The sequence below is a fragment of the Scyliorhinus canicula genome, chromosome 11, assembly GCF_902713615.1.
Source record: "Scyliorhinus canicula chromosome 11, sScyCan1.1, whole genome shotgun sequence".
NCBI lineage: Eukaryota > Metazoa > Chordata > Chondrichthyes > Carcharhiniformes > Scyliorhinidae > Scyliorhinus > Scyliorhinus canicula.
The window spans coordinates 2,838,876-2,858,916 of record NC_052156.1 but is presented as its reverse complement, the minus strand read 5'-3'; the positions used below and the strand labels follow the sequence as shown (position 1 = coordinate 2,858,916).

The window sequence follows — 20,041 nt, the reverse complement described above, 5'->3', positions numbered from 1 at the left end:
AGAGAATCTCCCTGGCCTCCGGGTCCCACTCCGTGGCGATCCGGGGGTACTGTATAGCCACGCTCACTATCCAGGGCGTAGAATTCAGCGGCTTTCGCCTCTACGTCCTCCCCAACCTCTGCGCTGCCCTGCCACTCGGCCTGGACTTCCAGTGTAACCTCCAGAGCCTAACCCTGAAATTCGACGGGCCCCTACCCCCCCTCACTGTGTCCGGCCTCGTGACCCTAAAGGTCGACCCACCTTCCCTATTCGCAAACCTAACCCCGGATTGCAAACCCGTCGCCACCAGGAGCAGACGGTACAGCACCCAAGACAGGACCTTCATCAGGTCCGAGGTGCAGCAGCTGCTTCGGGAGGGTATCATCGAGGCCAGCAACAGCCCCTGGAGAGCCCAAGTGATAGCGGTGAAAACGGGGGAGAAACACAGAATGGTCGTGGACTACAGCCAGACCATCAACCGGTACACGCAGCTCGACGCGTACCCCCTCCCACACATATCTGATATGGTCAATCAGATTGCACAGTACCGGGTCTTCTCAACAATTGACCTGAGATCCGCCTACCACCAGCTCCCCATCCGTAAGGCGGACCGCCCATACACCGCCTTCGAGGCGGACGGTCGTCTGTACCAATTTCTTAGGGTTCCCTTCGGCGTCACTAACGGGGTCTCGGTCTTCCAAAGGGAGATGGACCGTGTACGGGCTGCGGGCCACCTTCCCGTACCTAGATAATCTCACCATCTGCGGCCACGATCAGCAGGACCACGATGCCAACCTTGCCCAATTTCTCCGCAACGCCACTCTCCTAAACCTCACCTATAACAAGGAGAAGTGCGTATTCAGCACGACCCGATTAGCCATCCTCGGCTATGTGGTCCAGAATGGAGTTCTGGGGCCTGACCCCGACCGCATGCGCCCCCTCATGGAGCTCCCCCTTCCCCACTGCCCCAAGGCCCTCAAACGATGCCTGGGGTTCTTTTCTTACTACGCCCAGAGGGTCCCACATTATGCAGACAAGGCCCGCCCACTCATCCAGTCCAACCTTTTCCCCCTGACGGCCGAGGCTCAACAGGCCTTCAACCGTATTAGGGCCGACATCGCCAAGGTCGCGATGCACGCAGTCGACGAGACGTTACTCTTTCAAGGGAGAGCGACACATCAGACATCGCTCTCGCCGCCACCCTCAACCAGGCAGGCAGGCCCGTGGCATTCTTTTCACGAACCCTTCATGCCTCTGAAATTCGGCACTCCTCCGTCGATAAAGAGGCCCAAGCCACCGTTGAAGCTGTGCGGCATTGGAGGCATTACCTGGCCGGCAGGAGATTCACTCTCCTCACTGACCAACGGTCGGTTGCCTTCATGTTTAACACACAGTGGGGCAAGATCAAAAACGATAAAATCTTGTGGTGGAGGATCGAGCTCTCCAACTCCAACTACAAGATTTTGTATCGTCCCGGTAAGTTCAACAAGCCCCCCCAATGCCCTATCCCGAGGTACATGTGCCAGCGCACATATGGACCTACTTCGGACTCTGCCAGACAACCTCTGTCACCCGGGGGTCACACGGTTCTACCACTTCATTAAGGCCCTCAACCTGCCCTACTCCGTCAAGGAAGTACGGGCCATCACCAGAGACTGCCAGGTCTGTGCGGAGTGCAAACCGCACTTCTACCGGCCAGACCGCGTGCGCCTGGTGAAAGCCTCCTGCCCCTTTGAGCGCCTCAGTTTGGATTTCAAAGGGCCCCTCCCCTCCACTGACCATAACATGTATTTCCTCAGTGTGGTCGATGAGTACTCCAGATTCCCCTTCGCCATCCCATGCCCCGATATGACGTCTGCCACCGTCATCAACGCCCTCAACACCATCTTCGCTCTGTTCGGTTTCCCCGCCTACATCCACAGCGACCGGGGATCCTCATTGATGAGCGATGAGCTGCGTCAGTTCCTGCGCAGCAGGGGTATCGCCTCCAGCAGGACGACCAGCTACAACCTCCGGGGAAACGGGCAGGTAGAGAGGGAGAACGGGACGGTCTGGAGGGCCGTCCAACTGGCCCTAATCTCCCGGCCTCCCGCTGGCAGGAGGTCCTCCCCAGTGCACTGCACTCCATTCGGTTGCTCCTATGCACTGCAACAAACGACACACCCCATGAACGTCTCTTTGCCTTCCCCAGGAAGTCCACATCCGGGGTGTCGCTCCCGACTTGGCTCGCAGCTCCAGGACCCGTACTCCTCCGTAAGCATGTACGACTCCACAAGGCGGACCCGTTGGTGGAGAGGGTGCAATTGCTTCATGCCAATCCCCAGTACGCCTACGTGGCGTACCCCAATGGCCGGCAGGATACTGTCTCCCTCAGGGACCTGGCACCAGCAGGTTCCCCACACACTCACCCCCCCCCCCCCCCCCCCCCCCCCCCCCCCCAGCCCGGCGCCACCCTCCCCTCCCAGGCGCTCCCAGCAGCAACCCCCCCGGGACCATCCGTCCTCCCACTACCCACGCCCGAGGATGAGGAGGATTTCGGCACGCTCCCGGAGTCACCGAGGACCAGATTGACACCGGAATCACCGCCACCACTGAGTCAATCCTAACGTCAGATCAAAGCCCCGGACCGGCTAAACCTGGAATTAGTTCAGGACTGTTAAACCACCTTGTACTGGACTCCAAAAATGTTTTTTCTCTGTCTATTAAAACTTGTTCTGTATATAGTTCTCCGCCACCCCTGCCGGACTCAATTTTAACAGAGGGTGAATATGGTAATCACCACTGTTGTATATATTAGGGTATGTATGGTAAGGCCCTGTACTACAGGTACGGGGGTCGTCCCTGCCTTCTGGCTCCGCCCAGTAGGCGGAGTATAAATATGTGTGCTCCCTGTACAGCAGCCATTTCGCCAGCTGCTGTAGGAGACCACATATCTTAGTTGTATTCAACTCTCGTCTTTGTGCAATTGATCGTGCATCAATGTTATTGTTCCTCTTACTTTATCTTCCTGTGTGAATAACTCTACTGTACCATGTGCTGTTAGATCCGCCCTCGCAGCTTTTCCTGTCACCTTCAAACACTATTCCTGCATCTTTTTGAAATTGTACCACTTTGATTGGAAGTCCTGTTCAACATTCTGACTGTTGGTTTCTCCCTCAGGGTGCAACTGTAACAACCACGCAACCAGCTGCCATTTTGACATGGCTGTATACATAGCCACGGGCAACCTGAGTGGGGGTGTGTGTGAAGACTGTCAACACAACACGATGGGCAGGAACTGTGAGCTGTGTAAACCCTTTCATTACCGGAATCCCAATGCCGACATCCGCTCCGACAACGCCTGCATCCGTAAGTGTGATCTGAAAGATGGCTCCTGTGACAGTGCAGCATTCCCTCAGTACTGACACTCTGACAGTGCAGCATTCCCTCAGTACTGACCCTCTGACAGTGCAGCATTCCCTCAGTACTGACCCTCTGACAGTGCAGCACTCCCTCAGTACTGACCCTCTGACAGTGCGGCACTCCCTCAGTACTGACCCTCTGACAGTGCGGCACTCCCTCAGTACTGACACTCTGACAGTGCAGCATTCCCTCAGTACTGACCCTCTGACAGTGCAGCACTCCCTCAGTACTGACCCTCTGACAGTGCGGCACTCCCTCAGTACTGACCCTCTGACAGTGCGGCACTCCCTCAGTACTGACCCTCTGACAGTACAGCACTCCCTCAGTACTGACCCTCTGACAGTGCAGCATTCCCTCAGTACTGACCCTCTGACAGTGCGGCACTCCCTCAGTACTGACCCTCTGACAGTACAGCACTCCCTCAGTACTGACCCTCTGACAGTGCAGCACTCCCTCAGTACTGACCCTCTGACAGTGCAGCACTCCCTCAGTACTGACCCTCTGACAGTGCAGCACTCCCTCAGTACTGACCCTCTGACAGTGCAGCACTCCCTCAGTACTGACCCTCTGACAGTGCAGCATTCCCTCAGTACTGACCCTCTGACAGTGCGGCACTCCCTCAGTACTGACCCTCTGACAGTACAGCACTCCCTCAGTACTGACCCTCTGACAGTGCAGCACTCCCTCAGTACTGACCCTCTGACAGTGCAGCACTCCCTCAGTACTGACCCTCTGACAGTGCGGCACTCCCTCAGTACTGACCCTCTGACAGTGCAGCATTCCCTCAGTACTGACACTCTGACAGTGCAGCATTCCCTCAGTACTGACCCTCTGACAGTGCAGCACTCCCTCAGTACTGACCCTCTGACAGTGCGGCACTCCCTCAGTACTGACCCTCTGACAGTGCAGCATTCCCTCAGTACTGACACTCTGACAGTGCAGCATTCCCTCAGTACTGACCCTCTGACAGTGCAGCATTCCCTCAGTACTGACCCTCTGACAGTGCGGCACTCCCTCAGTACTGATCCTCTGACAGCGCAGCACTCCCTCAGTACTGACCCTCTGACAGTGCGGCACTCCCTCAGTACTGACCCTCTGACAGTGCGGCACTCCCTCAGTACTGATCCTCTGACATTGCAGCACTCCCTCAGTACTGACCCTCTGACAGTGCCGCACTCCCTCAGTACTGACCCTCTGACAGTGCGGCACTCCCTCAGTACTGACCCTCTGACAGTGCAGCACTCCCTCAGTACTGACCCTCTGACAGTGCAGCATTCCCTCAGTACTGACACTCTGACAGTGCAGCATTCCCTCAGTACTGACCCTCTGACAGTGCAGCACTCCCTCAGTACTGACCCTCTGACAGTGCGGCACTCCCTCAGTACTGACCCTCTGACAGTGCAGCATTCCCTCAGTACTGACACTCTGACAGTGCAGCATTCCCTCAGTACTGACCCTCTGACAGTGCAGCATTCCCTCAGTACTGACCCTCTGACAGCGCAGCACTCCCTCAGTACTGACCCTCTGACAGTGCGGCACTCCCTCAGTACTGACCCTCTGACAGTGCAGCATTCCCTCAGTACTGACACTCTGACAGTGCAGCATTCCCTCAGTACTGACCCTCTGACAGTGCGGCACTCCCTCAGTACTGACCCTCTGACAGTGCGGCACTCCCTCAGTACTGACCCTCTGACAGTGCAGCATTCCCTCAGTACTGACCCTCTGACAGTGCAGCACTCCCTCAGTACTGACCCTCTGACAGTGCGGCACTCCCTCAGTACTGACCCTCTGACAGTGCAGCATTCCCTCAGTACTGACACTCTGACAGTGCAGCATTCCCTCAGTACTGACCCTCTGACAGTGCGGCACTCCCTCAGTACTGACCCTCTGACAGCGCAGCACTCCCTCAGTACTGACCCTCTGACAGTGCGGCACTCCCTCAGTACTGACCCTCTGACAGTGCGGCACTCCCTCAGTACTGATCCTCTGACATTGCAGCACTCCCTCAGTACTGACCCTCTGACAGTGCCGCACTCCCTCAGTACTGACCCTCTGACAGTGCAGCACTCACTCAGTACTGACCCTCTGACAGTTCGGCTCTCCCTCAGTACTGACCCTCTGACAGTGCAGCTCCCTCAGTACTGACCCTCTGACAGCGCAGCACTCCCTCAGTACTGACCCTCTGACAGTGCAGCATTCCCTCAGTACTGACACTCTGACAGTGCAGCATTCCCTCAGTACTGACCCTCTGACAGTGCAGCATTCCCTCAATACTGACCCTCTGACAGTGCGGCACTCCCTCAGTACTGACCCTCTGACAGCGCAGCAGTCCCTCAGTACTGACCCTCTGACAGTGCGGCACTCCCTCAGTACTGACCCTCTGACAGTGCGGCACTCCCTCAGTACTGATCCTCTGACATTGCAGCACTCCCTCAGTACTGACCCTCTGACAGTGCCGCACTCCCTCAGTACTGACCCTCTGACAGTGCAGCACTCACTCAGTACTGACCCTCTGACAGTTCGGCTCTCCCTCAGTACTGACCCTCTGACAGTGCAGCTCCCTCAGTACTGACCCTCTGACAGTGCGGCACACCAGTAGTTTGCTGGGAGTGTTAAAAGTCTTAGAGCATTTGGTACAGTCTCCAACCAACTGGAATTTCATGTTTGTTTTCATTTACTTGATGACTTTAATGTGGGATATCACTGTAGTGAGCATTACTGCCTAGCAGTGCTAGAGATCCGGGTTCAATTCTGGCCTTGGCTGACTGCCGGGTCTGCACGTTCACCCCGTGTCTGCGTGGGTTTCCTCCGGGTGCTCCAGTTTCCTCCTACAGTGCTAAGATGTGCAGGTTAGGGATTGGCTACTTTAAACTGCCCCTTAATGTCCAGGAATGGGCAGGTTAGGTTACAGGATTCAGGCAAGGTGGACATGGGTAGAGTGCTCTTTTGAAGGGTTGGTGCCGACTTGATGGGCTGAATGGTCTCCTTCTGGAGGGGTGCTATGAGTATGAATATTTTGCAGTACAACAAATTCGGGATCATTCGGGAAATGCTGTTGGCTGAACTCTTTTAGCTGATTAGTTCTTGGTGTTTCAGTGAGACAGACACAAATTCCCAGTTAATTTATTGCTTGTGAACTCATTTCAGTGAAACCACCAGGAACTGGGTGGAAAATAAAGAGAATTGGGAGCAAATGGGGTAAATTGTGTTGAGCAAATTTTCAATCTTTTTTAAAAAATATTTTTATTCTCCTTTTTCACATTTTCATCAAAATTTACGACAGATAATCAACAATAACAACAAATAGAACGGCAAACTCCCAGCCAACAATCCCATCATCCCACTCACCCTCAAACATCTCCCAACATTCTGAATACAAAACATCAATGAAAAAGAATCATCAATAACGTGTACATTCCAAACCCCACCCCCCCCACCCCGACCACCCCCCCTAATGTTCGATATCATTCAATTCATGAAAATGCATGATGAATAAGGCCCATGAGTTATCGAACCCTTCCATCCTCCCCCTCAACTCGAGATTTACTTTTTCGACTGTTCTGAACTCCAGCAGGTCCCCCCCCCCCCCCCACCCCCACCCTCCCCCACCCCCACCCCCCCACCCCCACCACGCCGAGGCACAGGGCAGAGAAGCCGACCTCCACCCCAACAGGACCCCCCTTCTGGGGAGCAGCAAGGCAAAGGCTAAAAGATCTGCCTCCGTATCCGCTCCCAACCCCGGCCGATCCGATACCTCGAATATGGCTTCCAGGGGATCCGGTTTGAGTCTCAGGTGCAACACCTTTGAAATGACCTTAAAGACCGCCCTCCAATGCCCCTCCAGTTTTGGGCAGGACCAAAATATATGAATGTGATTAGTGCCCCCCCCCCCCCCCCCCCCCCCCCACACCATTCACAAGCATCCTCTACCCCCTCAAAGACTCGGCTCATCCTCTCCTTTGTGAGGTGCGCCCTGTACACCACCTTCAGCTGTATCAGCCCCAACCTCGCACACTAAGTTGATGCATTCACCCTCCAGAGCACCTCACACCATGACCCTGCCTCAATATCCTCCCCCAACTCTTCCTCCCACTTCACCTTAATCCTTTCGAGTGATACCTTATCTTCCCCCAGAATGCATATTTTAAATTTTGACCTAACTGTCAAAACACATTCAACAGGCTGAATGATCTTCTCCTGTTGCTGTAAAATTTGTGATGTTCCTGAACTGCACCTTACCATCATGTGACTTCCACCACTGAGAAGGGGCAGCAGATACCTGGAACCCCACCACCTGGAGGTTCCCCTCCAAGTCAGTCACCACCCTGACTGGGAAATATATCGGCCGTTCCTTCACTGTCGCTGGGGCAACATCCTGGAACTCCCTCCCTAACAGCACCGTGGGTATACCTACACCACATCCTGGAACTCGCTCCCTAACAGCACCGTGGGTATACCTACACCACATCCTGGAACTCCCTCCCTAACAGCACATTGGGTGGACCTACACCACACGTACTGCAGCGGTTCAAGAAGATAGCTCACCACCACCTTCTGAAGGGCAATTAGGGATCTGGGATAAATGCTGATCTTGGCAAGAGTGAGTTAAAAATCATTTGCTTCTGTAAAGTACTTGCTGCTTCTGTATTCTGCAGCTTGGTATTCCCTTGGCAAGCAAACAGGTGGCCAACACTCAAAGCCAGTCCTGCTCTGCCCCAAACACACAATGGCAATAGGTCATTCCAAATGACTGTGGCTGACCTTTGATGTGAGCTCCACTTTCCTGCCTGCTTCCCATATCACTTGACTCCCTTAGCATCCATAAATCTACCCCCACCTTGAATATACTCAGCGACGGAACGTCTGCAGATCTCTGGGGTGGAGAATTCTCAAACATTCACTGAGTGACAAGGTTTCTCAGCCGAGAGCCTGTGTTTCAGATTCCCCGGCCAGATGTAAGGTTTTCTCATTATCTACCCTGAAAAATCCCTTCGGAACTTTCATTAATTAGATAATTCTCATTCTTCTAAAGCCCTCTCCCTACTTCTTCAGAACCTGACACACACGCTGAGAAGCAACGGCTTCATTGGGTTTTGAAGATGTTTATCTGGAAACCAATGTTATTCAGTGATTTTATTTCAGATACGAAGGGAATATTTATCAGCAGAACCATTTGGCCCCTCGAGCCTGCTCTGCCATTCGGTGAGATCATCGCTGATCTGATGGGCGGCATGATAGCACAGTGGTTAGCACTGTTGCTTCACAGCACCAGGGTCCCAGGTTCGATTCCCAGCTTGGGTCAGTGTCTGTGCGGAGTCTGTACGTTCTCCCCGTGTCTGCGTGGGTTTCCTCCGGGTGCTCCGGTTTCCTCCCACAGTCCAAAGACGTGCTTGTTAGATGAATTGGACATTCTGAATTCTCCCTCTGTGACCCGAACAGGCGCCGGAATGTGGCGACTAGGGGCTTTTCACAGTAACCTCATTGCAGTGCTAATGTAAGCCTACCTGTGACACTAATAAAGATTATTTATTTATTTGATTGGGATCCCAACATTACTTTGAGACCATAAGATACAGGAGCAGATTTGGGCCATTCAGCCCATCGAGTCTGCTCTGCCATTTGATCATGGCTGACAGTTTCTCATCCCCATTCTTCTGCCTTCTCCACATCACCCCTGATCCCTCTAAACCTTCTTCCATAATTTATTCATGTCAGTCATACAGGGAGCATTTTTATGTTCCAGGACATTAATCAGCAGTGACCTGCATTCCATCCCTGCAATAGGTTAGAATGTCCTCTCCACTGTGCATCACCCAATGGATATCTCTCTCTCTCTGTCTTCTGCAGCATGTGACTGTGATCCCATTGGCTCCTTGGAGGGTGGCATTTGTGACAGCGACACGGACCTGGACTTTGCTATCATTGGGGGGCAATGCCGCTGCAAAGAGAATGTACGGGGTGCCCGCTGCGATCACTGCAGGGAGGGGTTCTATGGTCTGAGCATGGAAAATCCACAAGGCTGTCAGGGTAAGTACACTTCACTGTGTTGGAAACAGTCAGACTCTCATCTCAGTTAGGGTGACCATCAAACTATTGTCCCAAAAACCCACCTGGGTCACTAATGTCCTTCAGGGAAAGAAATCTGCCGCCCTTACCTGGTCTGGCCCACATGTGTCTCCAGGGGCGGGATTCTCCGCCCCCTCCCAGCCGGGTCGGAGAATCGCCCGGGGGGGGGGGGGGCGGCATGAATCCCGTCCCGCTGCTCCGACACCAGCTGCCGAATTCTCCGGCGCCGGTTTTTGGGCAGGGGTGGGGATCACGCCGCGCTGGTCAGGGCCGTTGGCAGCGGCCGCCCCAGCAATTCTCTAGGCCCCGATGGGCCGAGCGGCCACCCGTTTTCGGCCAGTCCCGCCAGCAAGAAATAGACATGGTCCATCCCGGCGGGACCTGGCTTGGAGGGTGGCTAGCGGAGGCCTCGGGGTGAGGGAGGGGGGGGGGGGGGCGTAGGGGGATCCGGCCCCAGGGGCGAGGGGGGGGGGTGCGGCCCCGGGGGCGTGGGGGGATCCGGCCCCGGGGGCGAGGGGGGGGGGGTGGTGTGGGGGATCTGGCCCCGGGCGTGAGGGGGGGGGCGGTGTGGGGGGGCGGCGTGGGGGGATCCGGCCCCGGGGGGGCGAGGGGGGGGGCGGCGAGGGGGGGGGGGGGCGGCGAGGGGGGGGTGTGGGGGGATCCGGCCCCGGGGGCGAGGGGGGGCGGCGAGGGGAGGCGGCGTGGGGGGATCCGGCCCCAGGGGCGAGGGGGGGCCGGCGAGGGGGGATCTGGCCCCGGGGGCGAGGGGGGGGGGGGGGCGGGGGGGGGTGGTGTGGGGGGATCCGGCCCCGGGGGCGAGGGGGGGCGGTGTGGGGGGATCTGGCCCCGGGGGGGGGCCCCATGTTGGCCTGGCCCACAATGGGGCGAGCCTGTACCGTGGGGGCCACTCTTTCCCTCCACGCCGGCCTCTGTAAGGCTCCGCCATGGTCGGTGCGGAGAAGAAACTCCCTGCGCAGGCGCAGGAAACACGCCGCCGGTTCTCCGCATGCGCCAACTCGCGGTGGCCCACGACGGCTCTTCGACGCCGGTTGGCGCGGCAACTCCGCCAGTGTCGAAGGATTCCTCAACTTCCGGGCGGCCCGATGCCGGAGTAGTTCGTGCCGATCTTGGCGTCGGCGCCAGGCCAGCCCCCCAATTGCGGGAGAATCCCAGCCCAGATCTACAGCAATGTTGTGGATTGTTAATTGCCCTCTGAAACGGCCCAGCCAAGGCAATTAGGGATGGGAATCAAATCCTGGCCTTGCCAGTCACACCCACATCCCATTAAAGTTTACCAGCAGTCAGTAACGAGCTGCTCTCTCCCTGTCCGCTGTGTATCGCTCCCCAGCGCCAAGATGGGACATTCCTAGAATCTGGGAAAGGAACAAGGGTATCAGAGGCTGAGAGCCACTCAAGGGGAAATGATCAGTATGTTTCTCATTTGCATTGCCAATTAACCCCCCGATCTGAAATTGGATCATCCACAGGGATCTGCATTGGAACCTCAACTTTTCACATTATTTATGGATGATTTAGGAATAGAGAGTGGACCAAACTGTAGCAGACAGAGTTCAATGCGGGGAAGTGTGAGGTAATTCTCTGTGGATGTGAGAAATAGGAATATGTTTTTGATGAGAGATTGGAGCTGTGGAGCAGAGAGTCTGGAGTGTCCATGTACACAAATCTCTGAAAGCTAGTGGACGGGATGGGAAGTAAACAAAGAGGCCAGTGGAATGTCAGCCTTTGCCTCAATTGAACTGGAATTGAAAAGTGAGGTAATGATTGGGCAGCATGGTAGCACAGTGGTTAGCACTGGTGCTTCTCAGCTCCAGGGTTCCCGGTTCGATTCCTGGCCTCGGCTCACTGTCTGTGCGGAGTCTGCACGTTCTCCCCGTGTCTGCGTGGGTTTCCTCCCACAGCCCAAAGATGTGCAGGTTAGCTGGATTACAAAGAAAAAATTGGCCACGCTAAATTGCCCTTAGTGTCCAAAATTTCCCTTAGTGTTGGGTGGGGTTACTGGGTTGTGGGGATTGGGTGTGGGCTTGGGTTGGGTGTTCTTTCTAAGGGCCGGTGCAGACTCGATGGGCTGAATGGCCGTCTTCTTCTGCACTGTAAATTCTATGATTCTTCAATTGTACAGAGATTTGGTCATCGCCAAGAGTCTGTGGAGAGAGAAACGTGGAGAGAGAAACCAAGTTAATGTATCAGGTTGATGACCTCCAATCAGAACTGGGAAAAGTTAGAGATGCAACATGTTTGAACAAGGGGTGGGTGGGACAGGGATAAAGGAAGGTGCGTGACAGGGTGAAAGACAGGAGAGATTTAATGACAGAAGACTTAGACCTCCAGAACTAAAGGGAACAAAGATGGGGCAAGAAACGAAACAAAGAAACAAAAGAGATGTTGAGAATGGTGTGTTGCTGACTGAAAGAAAGCATAAGAGAGATACGGAAACATGCAAGGAAAAATAAACCAAATTGCACAGGGGTCCACGTTGTGAGCAGCAAATACAATAGACCAATCCTGGCACGGCAGATGGTAAGTGCCAAGCTGAACAAATCCCAAAAGGAAACGTGAAAAAGCTGCCAGAACAGTTTTGCAATTTGTCTATTATGAGGAGGTTTTCTGAAATCAGAAAGGAACTTCTCAGACCAATTGGGATAATTTTATATTAAAGCGAAACACTTACTAATATATTATTTTTCAAATTACATTTGAACACAAGAGCATGTTGACACAATTAACGGCACTTTAGAACATTTCCAAAAGATCTTGGATTAAAAGAAACTCAAGAGGTAACCCCCTCTTCTGATAGCAACAGACATCACATGGTTTAATCTTTAACATTCCATTAACTTTACCAGCTCTGCCTTAAAAATAGGCAAAGATTCTGTCTGCTTCCACCGCCTTTTGAGGAAGGGAGTTCCAGACACACACAACCATCAGGAGGGGAGGAGATAGGTTTTGTGGTGGCACAATGTTGGAGTTGGTGGACATGGCAGAGGTTGGCCCATTGAAAATGCCACCTGGAGTAACCGTACCTCAGGAGGAATGATTAGCCTTGGCATAGCATTGAAAGGCCCAATTAAGCCCAAGCACCCACAGGAGAGAGTTCCAGAGTTCAGCCCCTTTTTTCTGAACTAACCCCACAAGGAGAATTAGTTTCACTGAGATAGCCTCCAGTTCCTTTATTGTTTCACTCACCTCAATCACTCTTCAACATTCAATATTTAGGGATTGCGAGCCGAATGCATGTGCTCTGACCTTATAATTTAACACTCTTCGCCCTGGCATCATTCTGGTGAATGTGTGTTGCCCCCTTCCCCACTATCCAAAGCCAATGGGTGGGATTCTCCCGTTTTCGCATTCCCCGTCCCAGCAGCCGGCCAATGGAGTTTCCCATCGTGGGAACCCCCACGCCGTTGGGAAATCCACAGATGTGAGTGCACTGCCGGCGAAGCGGACGTTCCCACTGAGGGAGAATCCCGCCCCATATCTCTTTCCTGAGGCGTGGAACCCGGAACTGAACACAATGGTGATCTTTGTGAGGGGTTTCCAGGACAGACGGCGTAGTGATCACAAAGACACTTGAAGCTCCTTTTAACAACTAAACTAATTCTATTTACACTACTAAATTAGAATTCAACATTTATTCCCAATAGTAAACATAATATATATATATAAGAATTAAACTACACTAACACTATCGTTACCTACTAATTCTGACTATAATATCTTAACTAGCTCTGCAATACACTTCTAATCTTGTCTTCTTCAGCTCAATTCCACTCTCTCCCAGAAATGCAAGAGCCAGTGCAATATATAGTACTGTCCCTTAGCTCCCTCTAGTGGCTAGGCTTAGCCTAACATTAACTCTTCACATGCTGTATGATGTCACACGCAGTTACTACAGATGGAGTCTGACCAAGTCTCTGTACAACTTGCTCACTTTTATATTCCAGTCCCTTGAATTAAAATCTTACATTCCATTGGTCTTTTCAATGTAATGATTATTCTATAAATGTGAGCAACTTTATTATTGTAATAAGTGCTCTGTTTATCCCAGCCTGCAGGTGTGATCCCCGAGGGATTATAATGAGTGAGGCGCCATGTGACCAGATCAGTGGCGACTGCTTTTGCAAGAGGCATGTGACAGGGAGATACTGTGACCTATGTCTGGTAAGCATTGGGGCAGAATGGGATAGTGAACTTGATGGGGTCCTGCGGAAGAGACACTGTGTATTGGATTTATACTCAACCAATTTGGGCAGCACGGTAGCATTGTGGATACCACAATTGCTTCACAGTTCCAGGGTCCCAGGTTCGATTCTGGGTTGGGTCACTGTCTGTGCGGTGTCTGCACATCCTCCCCGTGTGTGCGTGGGTTTCCTCCGGGTGCTCCGCTTTCCTCCCACAGTCCAAAGATGTGCAGGTTAGGTGGATTGGCCATGATAAATTGCCCTTAGTATCCAAAATTGCCCTTAGTTTTGGGTGGGGTTACTGGAGTTGGGGATAGGGTGGAGGTGTTAACCTCAGGTAGGGTGCTCTTTCCAAGAGCCGGTGCAGACTCGATGGACCGAGTGGCCTCCTTCTGCACTGTAAATTCTATGATAATATAGGCGACAGTTTTAGATAGAGGATCTGGATCAGCGCAGGCTTGGAGGGCCGAAGGGCCTGTTACTGTGCTGTAATTTTTCTTTGTTCTTTGTTCAATCCAGAGTCAATGATAAAGAGTGAATCAAGGTAGTATTTTTAAGCTGCGGAGTGGAAAGATAGAAATTTATATTAAAAAAAAGAAAGACCCACATATTTATAGCCCTTCATTTTCTCAGGCCATCCCCAAGCACTTTATACTCAAAGACATATTTTGTAATGTTAAAAAGCAACAATCAATTTGCACACAGCAAGTTTCCAAATAGCAATGTGATAATGACCAGCTAACCTGATTCAGTGCTGTTGATTGAGGGATAGATATTGGCCGGTTGGCGGAGAACTCCTCTTCTCTGCTTCAAAATAGTTTCTGGGCTCTCCCAGAAACTCATTAGACTTTTCAAAGCCCTGAGCCTCAGGGGAAACATTGCTTGATTGACAGCTCTGGCTCCCTGATCCCTGCTGTCAATTTCACAATGATTTTGTAAACAACATGAAGAGGTTTCAAGGGCTTACTGTTTCTGCTATTGATACTTTAAATGGGTTGATTAATTGACACTTTTATTGAGCTGTAGTAAGAGTTAAGTTTAAGCAAGTGGGACGTTATCAATGAATGATTGTTTTCTTAAAGTTTTCTTTTTACACATCTTGCTGTCACTATAGGGCTCATTGCTCTTATACACTATATAGTGGTGAATGGGTAGGGAGGGTCCTTAACTTGGCATGGGATGCATGAGGATCCCTGGGGGTGGGAGGCATACCTTGGTATGAAAAGCGATGAGGTGCCACCATAGAGGGTGAGTGGAGAAATAGAGCCACATAGAGGGCTGTCGAAAACAGGTTAGAAATATACATTTCGAATACATCCAATCGGGAAATAAGGAGAAATGTAATTTTCAGAGAGTGGTGAGAATGTGAAACTGACTGCCTCATAAACCTGAGAGAAATAGAATAAATACTTTCAAAAGGAAAAAAGAGAGATGATGTTGCAAAGCTCAGATGAGGCAGTTGGAATGGGAGGAGTGTCGTGTTTAGTACAAACAGCAGCAGAGATTAGTAGGGACGAGTGGCCTGTTTCTGTACACTGCATATTATTTCTGAGAATGGATTTGTAAAGAGAAGATTGGAGGGGATTTTACAGGTGAAATCTCTGAGACTGTCACAGACTAAACCTCAACAAAAGGACATGAGAGTGCAGAATCAAACTGGGGAGGGGGGAATTTAGGACGGGGCTTTGTCTGTTTCCAATGGTTTGGCTGACTGAATGAGCACCCACAATGAACTCCAAGTCCAAGACAATTAATTCTTTCAAAATCAACGTCCATAAATTTCTGGTTCAGAGTGGGATTGGAGGTCAGAGCGAGAGGCATCATTTCAAAGCCTTCCTTGGGTGTAACTGTTCATGAATGTCTGTGAACGGATGCCTTGGTGATCAGCTGACCAGGGTTAGCAGTTGTAATTTTTGAGAATAGATGGATTTCTGCAACTTGGCCGAGTTAGGATTCGGCCGTATGTATTCATCCAAGTGATTCAGTATGTGGCTGGAGTCAGTGATAAGGGAGAGTGTACACGGGGCTGTATTTCCAACACCTAGTGGTGCTCGAGGGAAGACATTCACCTGATTCCATAGCTGATAATGCTGGGAACAGGTCAGTAGTCTGATTCCAGGGGATTCTAGATTGAGGGTTAGCACTCTGACTGACCATCAGTCAGTGCCAATCTCACCGTCAGCCATTGGTGTATTTGGAAAGATTTCTCAGGGTAATACTGAGCTTCTTTGGCCACGTTACGAACGTACTTTCCTTGGCCGTCAAGTCCTGGGTGGGACTTGAACCCAGAGCTTCTGGCTGAGAGGCAGGGACCCTACCCCTGCACCACATGATCTCTAACGGGGCTGTATACGGAGCGGCTATAACGAAAAGCTGGCATTACCCCACTGTCACCAGACTCCTAAATGACCCTCTTATTGATTGACCTCATTAACACTACACCCTGTATGCTTCATCCGATGCCAATGCTTATGTAGTTACATTGTATATGTTGTGTTGCCCTATTATGTATTTTCTTTTATTCCCTTTTCTTCCCATGTACTGAATGATCTGTTGCGCTGCTTTCAGAAAAACACTTTTCACTGTACCTCGGTACATGTGACAATAAACAAATCCAATCCAAGTAGTATTGCTATTTGCGTGTATTTGAGAATGAGTGAGTGTGGAGAGTGGGTACACATTGACAAGGGTGAAACTGCTTCTATCTCTCTTTGCCTGAGTATTATTTTCTGTTTTTCTCCCTTTTCTTTAGGAAGAATACTGGGGACTCAGCAATGATATGGCGGGCTGCAGACAGTGTGACTGTGACTTCGGAGGCTCCTACGGTAACAGGTATTGCTCTCACAAGAATTTGCATCATCCTGGGGAAGGGTTATTCAAAATGTTCTTTGCTTCTTTTAGTGTTTCCATTTTAAACAGTCTCCATGTAACTGTTCAAAAGGAGCTCTGCACTAACAGAGGGTCAGTACTGAGGGAGTGCCGCACTGTCAGAGGGTCAGTACTGAGGGAGTGCCGCACTGTCAGAGGGTCAGTACTGAGGGAGCTCCGCACTGTCAGAGGGTCAGTACTGAGGGAGTGCCGCACTGTCAGAGGGTCAGTGCTGAGGGAGTGCCACACTGTCAGAGGGTCAGTACTGAGGGAGTGCTGCACTGTCAGAGGGTCAGCACTGACGGAGTGCTGCACTGTCAGAGGGTCAGTACTGAGGGAGCTGCACTGACAGAGAGTCAGTACTGAGGGAGTGCCGCACTGTCAGAGGGTCAGTACTGAGGGAGTGCCGCACTGTCAGAGGATCAGTACTAAGGGAGTGCCGCACTGTCAGAGGATCAGTACAGAGGGAGCGCCGCACTGTCAGAGGGTCAGTACTGAGGCAGTGCTGCACTGTCAGAGGGTCAGTACTGAGGGAGTGCCGCACTGTCAGAGGGTCAGTACTGAGGGAGTGCCGCACTGTCAGAGGGTCAGTACTGAGGGAGTGCCGCACTGTCAGAGGGTCAGTATTGAGGGAGTGTTGCACTGTCAGAGGGTCAGTACTGAGGGAGTGCTGCACTGTCAGAGGGTCAGTACTGAGGGAGTGCCGCACTGTCAGAGGGTCAGTACTAAGGGAGTGCCGCACTGTCAGAGGGTCAGTACTGAGGGAGTGCTGCACTGTCAGAGGGTCAGTACTGAGGGAGTGCTGCACTGTCAGAGGGTCAGTACTGAGGGAGTGCCGCACTGTCAGAGGGTCAGTACTGAGGGAGTGCCGCACTGTCAGAGGCTCAGTACTGAGGGAGTGCTGCACTGTCAGAGGGTCAGTACTGAGGGAGTGCCGCACTGTCAGAGGGTCAGTACTGAGGGAGCGCTGCACTGTCAGAGGGTCAGTACTGAGGGTAGATGAACAGGGAGGATGTCTTTTGTCTGGAGGAGAGAAGGCTGAGGATCCGATACAGATCTTTAAAAATTCAGAAGATCTTTGACAGGGTTGGCAAAGATGTTGCCATTTGTGGGGAAGTGATAAAAAACAGTCCCAAATAAATCAAGCGGGAATTTCAGGGGGAAGTTCTTTACCCAGAGAGCAGTGAGAACTTGGAATGTGTTCCCACAGGGAGTGGTTGAGGTGAAGAGTATCAAGGCATTGAAGAAGAAACTGGATAAACACATGAATAGGTTTTAGTGATCAGGTTAAATGAAATAGAGAGAGGAACAGGCTTGTGTAGACCAGAGGGTCAGTTTAGCTCGCTTGGCTAGGCAGTTGGTTTGTGGTGTAGAGCGAGGCCAGCAGTGTGGGTTCAATTCCTGTACCAGCTGATGCCATAAGACATAAGAGCAGAATTAAGCCACTCGGCCCATCGAATCTGCTCCGCCATTCAATCATGGCTGATATTTTTCTCATCCCCATTCTCCTGCCTTCTCCCCATAGCCCCCGATCCCCTTATTAATCAAGAACCTATCAATCTCTGTCTTAAAGACACTCAGTGATTTGGCCTCCACAGCCTTTTGTGGCAGAGTCCCACAGATCCACCACCCTCTGGCTGAAGAAATTCCTCCTCATCTCTGTTTTAAAGGATGGTCCCTTTAGTCTGAGATGGTGTCCTCTGGTTCTAGTTTTTCCTCCAACTGGAAACATCCTCTCCACGTCCACTCTATCTTGTAAGTTTCAATAAGATCCTCTCTCATCCTTCTAAACTCCGAGTACAGACCCAGAGTCCTGAACCGCACCTCATACGACAAGTTCTTCATTCCAGGGATCATTCTTGTGAACCTCCTCTGGATCCTTTCCAAGGCCAGCACATCCTTCCTTAGATACGGGGCCCAAAACTGATCACAATGCTCCAAATGGGGTCTGACCAGAGCCTTATACAGCCTCAGAAATACATCCCTGGTCTTGTATTCTAGCCCTCTCGACATGAATGCTAACATTGCATTTGCCTTCCTAACTGCCGACTGAACCTGCACATTAACCTTAAGAGAATCGTGAACAAGGACTCCCAAGTCGCTTTGTGCTTCTGCTTTCCGAAGCATTTCCCCATTTAGAAAATAGTCTGTGCCTAAATTCCTCCTTCCGAAGTGCATAACCTCGCACATTTCCACATTGTATTTCATTTGCCATTTCATTTTCCACTCTTCTATTCATTAAGGCACCACCTTCTCAATGTTGCCCTCACCTGAGGTGTGGTGATCTTCAGGTAAAATCACCACCGGTCAGCTCTCCTCCTCAAAGGGGAAAGCAGCCTATGGTCATCTGGGACTGTGGCGAATTTACCTTTTTTAACCTTGCCTGCAGACCAGTTTCTGTTTTCTAAATTCATTGTAACTTTGTGATCCAGACCTGAAGTTGTCCTATTGGTTTGCCAATAATGTCTGTCCCGTTCCTGTCAGGTGCTCTATGGGGGATGGGCAATGTGACTGTCGGCCCAACATCATCAGCCGGCAATGCCAGGACGTACGTCCGGGATTCTTCTGCATGCCACTCGATTTCTACACGTATGAGGCTGAGGAGGCTCAACCTCGATCACCAACTGATCATCTCCCAGTAAGTAAATCACGTGCCAGGTTGCACACATTGTACCAGACTGTGCCAGACTGTGCCAGACTGTACCAGACTGTGCCAGACTGATCCAGGATAAGCCATTCAGTTATTGCTCAGACCGTGTTATCGGTGGGTAGGTGTATATAAAATTGGCAATGGAAGGTGTGCATGGAAGGCAGTTTTATCAGAGTGTCGACTGACACCACTGCATTAGGCAATGGTTTAAAGGTGGAGAAGATAGCAAGCAATTTATTCAACGGTATATTTTGTAAGTCCCTGTAACTATTTTAAGTCACATGTTCTCACTTTATCTTTACATTATCGTTATAATTTCCTGTGTCTGCATCGAGAATGGAAAATACCTATGTAAACTTGTCACGCTGCTATTACCCCTTCCTGCCAGGGGTGGTGCTGCAGCACCCCCATTGATGGAAGGATGTAATTATAAGCCAACAAGCTGTGAATAAGACAGAGACCAAGGTAAATGGACCAGAGAATTTAAATCAGGCTGCAACACAAAGTCTCACAGGTAAAAATGGAGAATAGATAAATTGAGACTGATGTGAGGAGACAAAGTGATCCCCTGGAGGACGGGAGAGGAGGATAAATCTCTGGAGTTATTCAAGGGGCAGCGCATCATTGGAGAAGTCTCATGTCACTGTGGAAGCACGGCCTTGTTGGGCTGGATGGCCTGTTAGGTGATCTTTGTGATTGTCCTGATAACATCCATTGGGATAATTTAACAGTCAGGCTGTGAATGTACATGACTGTGTACATGCATGTGCCTGTGTATGTTTCTTTGCATGTGTTTCTGCACATGTGTGTGCATGTGTCTGTGTACATGTGTTTGTGTGTACATGTGTGGGTGTATGTGTACATGTGTGCATATGTG

At 51.4% G+C, this 20,041-nt stretch overlaps 2 protein-coding genes across 2 annotated transcripts in view; one reads left to right on the top strand and one right to left on the bottom strand.

Annotated features, from left to right (window-relative positions):
- Positions 1–20,041, top strand: part of lamb2l (laminin, beta 2-like) — a 268,095-nt gene that overhangs the window by 104,989 nt on the left and 143,065 nt on the right. Inside the window, exons 11-15 of the mRNA XM_038812008.1 lie at positions 3,139–3,327; positions 9,229–9,408; positions 13,514–13,626; positions 16,399–16,478; positions 18,999–19,152. Coding sequence (XP_038667936.1) covers positions 3,139–3,327; positions 9,229–9,408; positions 13,514–13,626; positions 16,399–16,478; positions 18,999–19,152 — 716 coding nt within the window. The remainder of the gene's footprint in view (positions 1–3,138; positions 3,328–9,228; positions 9,409–13,513; positions 13,627–16,398; positions 16,479–18,998; positions 19,153–20,041) is intronic.
- The window catches only part of aldh1l1 (aldehyde dehydrogenase 1 family, member L1), a 280,087-nt gene that overhangs the window by 244,615 nt on the left and 15,431 nt on the right, over positions 1–20,041 (bottom strand). The gene's annotated exons all lie outside the window — the stretch shown is intronic.